The following is a 6406-nucleotide window of genomic DNA, read 5'->3' on the forward strand; positions in this document are numbered from 1 at the left end:
GAGTCATTAAAATGCAAGGCAGGAAGGGCAGTTTGCCAATTTGAATCAGAGGTACTTTCTGCAAACCTTAAAACCTGTGAGAGTCTCTGTCTCCACGGCAGCGTGAGAGCCATGTTTTCTAACTCACTGAGGTAAAGGAGTTTTTGTTTGTTTTTACAATTTTATTTATTTTTATTTTGGGCTGCATTGGGTCTTCGTTCCTGCGCAGGCTTTCTCTCGTTGTGGTGAGCAGGGGCTACTCTTCGTTGCAGTGCGCAGGCTTCTCATTGCGGTGGCCTCTTCCATTAAGGAGCGCGGGCTCTAGGTGCACAGACTTCAGTAGTTGTGGCTCGCGGGCTCTACAGCACAGGTTCAGTAGTTGTGGTGCACGGGCTTAGTTGCTCCGTGGCAATGTGGGATCTTCCCGGACCAGGGTTTGAACCCATTTCCCCTGCATTGGCAGGCGGATTCTTAACCACTGTGCCACCAGGGAAGTCCTTGAATGGTGTTTTGGAATCTGGAGTTGCTAAGGAGTCATACCCATAGCACAAAACCTAACAAGGCAGATCTTGGTGAGGAAAGCATTCTGCAAACCGCCTTGGAAGAGGTGTGTGAGGTGGAGGTGGGGCCCTTCCCTGCCCTTTCCACATGAACAGCTAAACTCCAAACAAAGTGTAAAACGTCATCTGTTAAAGACACCCCTCAGCAGTGCAGGTTAATGCCTTGCCTCCATCTTCCGGTTCAGCCACCTTGCTAGAATCGCTTGAAGTTCTTTCACGTGACACCCTCCAAAAGCACTATACAGCATCTATTCAGTTTTGAAAGCAGTTGGAAGCCATGTCCTCCTTTCAAACATATCAGATAGTCATAGTTTGAGGCAATTAAAATATTTCTGGGTTTAGAATTATTCCCCCCAACATATACTAAAGAAGATAGGTTGATAAATTACATCTTTATAAATGCCCTTGCAAGTAGTTTGGGACACGTGATACACCCTCACCATGCTGTGTTTGTTAGCACTTTGCAGCTTGCAAAACGCTTTTCTGTATGTTTGCTGGCTTGATTCTCACAAACACTATAGCAGATAGGCAGGGCAGGTATTACCGATGCCACTGGACCAGAGAGGGAGGGATTCCTTTCATAGTGCCATCTATCTTGTCTTTATATTATGATCTAACCACTATGAGTGTAGGGGATTAAGAGATACAAATTATTACGTATAAAATAAGCTATAAGGATATCTTGTACAACACAGGGAATATAGCCAATATTTTATAATAACTAAAAATGGAATATAACTTTTAAAAGTGTGACTGTGTGGGCTTCCCTGGTGGCACAGTGGTTGAGAGTCCACCTGCTGATGCAGGGGACATGGGTTCGTGCCCAGGTCCGGGAAGATCCCACGTGCCGCGGAGCGGCTGGGCCCGTGAGCCATGGCCGCTAGCCTGCGCGTCCGGAGCCTGTGCTCTGCAACGGGAGAGGCCACAACAGTGAGAGGCCCGCATACAGCAAAAAAAAAAAAAAAAAAAGTGTGAATGTGAATCACTATATTGTATATCTGTAACTTATATAATATTGTACATCAACTATGCTTCAATAAATAAATGAATAAATAAATACTACGGGTGTTTCTGAATAAACACACTCGTTTATGAAGGGGTTAAACACCCACCATTCCCTTCGGCTGGCAGAGCACGTGGAGTTCCTCCAGCCGCTCTCCGGAATACCCAAAGTCAGCTTGCTTCCAGAATATTTCCTGGGCTGATTCAAGAGTGTCCGTCCTGTTAGAAAACAAAAAATTCTGTGATATTCATCTTTTTACTTTTTCTGGACCTTAAATTTTCTTTCTAAGTGTTAAATTGCTAGAAGTCAGTCATTATTTTTTTTAAGTAAACTATCATAATTTAAAAATCTATCCCTCACCACATGATGTAAGCAAAATAAGTTATTTATAGACTTACTCCCTTATAATAAAAATACAAAACGGAAAGGTATGAAGTTAGGATCATCTGGAACTGAAGACAATGAACTGTTAATTACTGTATTTTCTTTACCCCGTGAACCTTGCGTGTGTTGGAAATACTGATTATACTTAACTCTCTTCTCCAGAACCAAGAGAAACCATCCATTTATCTTCTTAGCATATGCTGGGGGAAATTATTTTCTGTGATCCATACTGTTTTCTCTCTCTGGCAGAGGAAATGAGAGCTATTCCTGTCCCAGTGGGAGACAGTCAAGTTGAACTCATGACTGTGTAAGCAAATTAATATCTAAAGGAATTACTATCTAATACCAAAAGAGTCTAGCTGGGGATTGGAGCCTCAGCATACACTGCAGAGAAAGTAGACAGAGTACAGGGGAAGAGGTATTCCATCCAGAAACTTACCATCCCATATCCACGTAGGTGCAAACAGGGTAACTAAACCTGAACTCTGGTCTGCAGGATTTCTCATAACCCCAGCAGTACTTTAAATTTTCTAAGTGTTTCTGGAACATAAGAGGTATATGTTTAGACTTGTCTACCTTCTTCTGACATTTAGAGAGGACTCAGATTTTTTTCCATGAGGAAAACACATTTTTATAGAACTTTCACCTTCATGTTTTATAATACTTATTCATGTAATAGAAATAAGTAAATTCTAAAAAAAGCAGTCTCAAGTTTCTTAACAACAATTATCCTTAATCACCAACCCCTCCCCCACCAGGCCTGTCCTCCCACCAAAAATCCGGGTTTTAGCTAGACTACCACAGATCATTTGAATTGCCGTTTTTTTAACTTAATTAATTTTTAAATGAAATATAGTTGATTTACAATGTTGTGTTAATTACTGCCATACAGCAAAGTGATTCAATTATACATATATATATATATATATATACACCCACATCCTTTTTTTTATTTATTCTTTTCCATCATGATTTACCATAGGATACTGAATATAGTTCTCTGCTCTACAGTAAGACCTTATGTATCCATTCTATATATAAAAGCTTACATCTGCTGACCCCAACCTCCCACTCCATCCCTCCCCTAACCTCCTCCCCTGAATTGGAGTTTCTTGAAGTAGCTTAATGAAATCAGTGAGGAAACTGATCCTAAAATCAGTCCCTAGAGAGTCACAAAAATTGGAATTTCTATCACCAGAAGAATCACAACTAAACCGAAGGGACCAGCAGCTTTACTCATCAATCGAGATCAGCAGAGATCCCGGAAGATGTCACAGCTCTGCAGCCCTTGCGGGATACAGCAGCTGCTGCCGGCCAGGAAGCTTAGGATGCTGTTCTGCGAGGCCCCAGGAGCAGTCCTGATCTGATTCCCAGCCCTGCCTCTCCGCATGCTTCCTGTGCCAGCACCATGGGAAAGGAAATGGCTCACAATGCCCTGCTTTGATCTCTGAGGCCTCTGAGATGTCTGAATGGGCTCCAATCTGAAACCTTTCCAACAACTAAAACAGAAGGAAGGCTGCAGTAATAGTCTTCATTACTTGGAGACAGAGGTGGAGGTGTTATTACCAAAATGAAGTGCTGAGAGATCCTCTGAAGTGCAGATGAAGGAGAGGTGTGAAATTCTCCAGTTACTTTTAACTAGATATTCTTTTCTGCATCAAATCTAATTCACTTCATTTACAGAGTATACAAATAGTACAGGCTGCCTATTTATTTCACTAGTGATTTAGATTTAAAATCTCACCTTTGTGAGTGGGACATAATTCTTAGCAAAGTTGAGTCACTAAGAAGCATTAGATGAAATACAGACACTGACTGACCCACAGTTACAACCAAGAGACTGAAGTCTACTTTCAGGTTCAAGTTACAATGAGGAACTAGTGAACCAGCCTAAATTGCTTCCTTTTAAAAATATACAAGGAGAGAATAGTATTTACCTTATAAGGACAATGCGAGTCTTTCTTACAGACCATGGCAATATGCCTATTATTGTGCAAAAAGAAGGGAATATGCTCTTCTGGCAGGCGGAGGCTGGCATAGTTGAACAGAGGAGCACCCAGAATGCCATCAGCCTGGGGAGGAACCTCGTCTTGGCCACTCAGGGGAACTTCATGAAGCAATGCTCCAAAGACAAGCAGCATGAACATAGCAACCTCCAAACCTAAAGGTCAAATTGACAACATCCTCATTAAGACATATCCTTTCAAAGCCAAAGGCTCAAGGGCTAAGCACAATTGCAGTGAACTTCGCTATTTCACTGAATAATGTTCCTTTACTCTACAAATATTGATTGTGCACTTGTTATTTGCCAGGCACTGTGTTGGGAGCTGGGTATACAGAGGTGAACAAAGCAGGAAGGACCCCTGCTCTCACGGAGCTTACAAGCTAGTGGAGTAGACATAAACAATCAAATAAATAACTTCAGATGATGACAAAGGCTGTGAATCAAATAAACCGAGGGCTGGCAAACTTTTTCTGGAAAGGGCCAGGTAGTAAATATTTTTGGCTTTGCAGGCCAGGCAGTGTTTGAGACAACTCCTCAACAGGGCCTTTATCAGGAAAGCAGCCATAGCTATGCTAGAGGAAAGGGGGGCTGTGCTCTAATAAAACTTTATTTGCAAAGATGGGAGGAGGACCTTGACAGGACCCTGTCTGAGTAAGTAAGGTAACGTGATACACAACACAGTACGCTGGTTAAGCATATAGACTTTGAAGCTAGTCCACTGAGGTTTGAGTGTGGCTGCAGCCTAAGCTGTTTGACCTTGAGCAAGTTATTTAATCTTTCTGTGCCTCAGCATTTCCATCTGTAAAATGGAAATCAGAATAACCCTTCCCCATAGGGCTGTTGTGAGTTAAATATTGGTAACATGTCTAGATGTACCTGGCACGTTAAATGCTATGTTAAGTGTTTATTAAATAAATGTTTAAAGCTACATGGGATGGGGTGGGGGTTGCTAAGTAACGTTTGAGCTGAGACCTGCCAGATGAGAAGCAGTGAAAACATGCCAGGAAGAGAGAAGAAAGGAAGTACAATGGTTCCAAGCAAGTGTGTGCCTGCTGAATAAAAACTAACAATCACTGCAGTATGTGAGAATATGCTACTTTTCTAAGTACCAGGATGCAGCAAGGAACGTACAGTTGAAAACTAAACTCCTCAGCCCTCGTGGAGCTACATTCTAGGGGGTATAATAGCATCTATGGGGACTTCCCTGGTGGTCCAGTGGCTAAGACTCTGTGCTGCCAATGCAGGGGGCCCAGGTTCGATCCCTGGTCACGGAACTAGATCTCACATGCCGCGACTAAGACCCAGCACAGCCAAATAAATAAATAAACAAATATTAAAAAAAAAAATAACATCTACGTTATTAACAACTAAGACTAAAACTAAGAAAACTCCAGGAGTGAGTTTTCTTAGTCTGCCTCAGGGCTGTGCCCTTAAACTCTCCCTGCCACGCCTTAGTATTGTGAAAAGAGATGATGGTCACGGACCTTACTGCATTTCTAACTCACCCTAGAAGGATTAAATCTCTTAGACTAGATTTCGCTTATATTTCACAGATAATAGTCGTGCCATTTTGGGTTCACTTTAGTGGTTTCTTTGCTCTATTTTTTTTTAAGTGGTCTTCCCACCAGATGATAGAGCCCTGGTACACATGAGCAGCTCCCCAGCAGGGTCTGCTGTCACTGGAGCACACTGGAAAACCCAGCGTTCAAAATCAGTCTTCACTGACTATGGGCGATGAAGATGGAGCCTTTAGTAATAGACTGCTATGTTCAATCAGGCCTCAAGTCCCAAGGCCAAGTAATCATAACTAAACAGTTGGGACATGAAGAAGAAATCCCTTTCCCCTCTGGAGTGGGAAATACAGTGGCTCTTTTAGGCAACCCTAAAAGGAGTATATTGTTATTTGTTATAAAGCTCACCTGAATTAATATTTTTAGTTGGGACTTCTATCCAATCGTGAGTTGATAGCAATTTCACAAAATTTAAAAATACATATTAATAGCAACAGTGACTCTAATTATAATGAAAATATTTACCTCTTTAATCCTGAGAACCACCAAGAAGCTGTTGTGATGTTTCAGATATCTAAAATCTGTCAGAAATGAAACATATTACCTTAAAAGGATGTTAAAATAGACTTTCACATCCAGATGATATTTTGAATTAAAGGAAATATTAAGAGAGAAGATAATTTAACAAGATATACCTGTAAGCAGAGGGACTGGCATGTAGTGAGACACGCCTTAAGCAGAAGGCCTGGCTCAGGTGCCCTTTCCTGGCCTTAACAAATACATACTGCTAAAAGGAAGGTTGCAGGTCATAACCCTCAAGACAGCAACTTAACAGAACAGATTCTAACAGCGAGCAGGAAGGAGATGACCCACTTTCTACAGGCACCAACTGGTACAGGCCAACAGGACACTCAGCAGATAAAACATTCCTCGGAGAAAACAATCTGCCTGGTTCTCACCAAAG

The 6406-nt window shown here is 41.8% G+C and overlaps 1 protein-coding gene and 1 non-coding gene across 10 annotated transcripts in view; one reads left to right on the forward strand and one right to left on the reverse strand.

Annotated features, from left to right (window-relative positions):
* Positions 1 to 6406, reverse strand: part of EOGT (EGF domain specific O-linked N-acetylglucosamine transferase) — a 48087-nt gene that overhangs the window by 39783 nt on the left and 1898 nt on the right. For 6 of the 9 annotated variants that reach the window (XR_004528598.2, XR_004528599.2, XR_012323889.1 and 3 more), the window contains exons 2-4: positions 3864 to 4087; positions 2366 to 2466; positions 1652 to 1760 (exon numbers count right to left, since the gene is read on the reverse strand). Coding sequence is in view for 6 of the 9 variants with exons in the window: in XM_033865269.2 (XP_033721160.2) it covers positions 1652 to 1760; positions 2366 to 2466; positions 3864 to 4087 (434 nt within the window). In the remaining 3 variants the exon portion in view is untranslated. Of the gene's footprint in view, positions 1 to 1651; positions 1761 to 2365; positions 2467 to 3863; positions 4088 to 5967; positions 6024 to 6137; positions 6341 to 6406 lie in introns of those variants that run through there. The other 3 variants (XM_019947573.3, XM_019947574.2, XM_019947575.3) reach the window with 2 other exon arrangements.
* TRNAG-GCC (transfer RNA glycine (anticodon GCC)) lies at positions 5133 to 5205 on the forward strand. Its single transcript has one exon. It is a non-coding gene; the product is annotated as a tRNA-Gly (tRNA).

The sequence above is a fragment of the Tursiops truncatus genome, chromosome 10 (genome assembly GCF_011762595.2).
Source record: "Tursiops truncatus isolate mTurTru1 chromosome 10, mTurTru1.mat.Y, whole genome shotgun sequence".
NCBI classification, from domain to species: Eukaryota; Metazoa; Chordata; class Mammalia; order Artiodactyla; family Delphinidae; genus Tursiops; species Tursiops truncatus.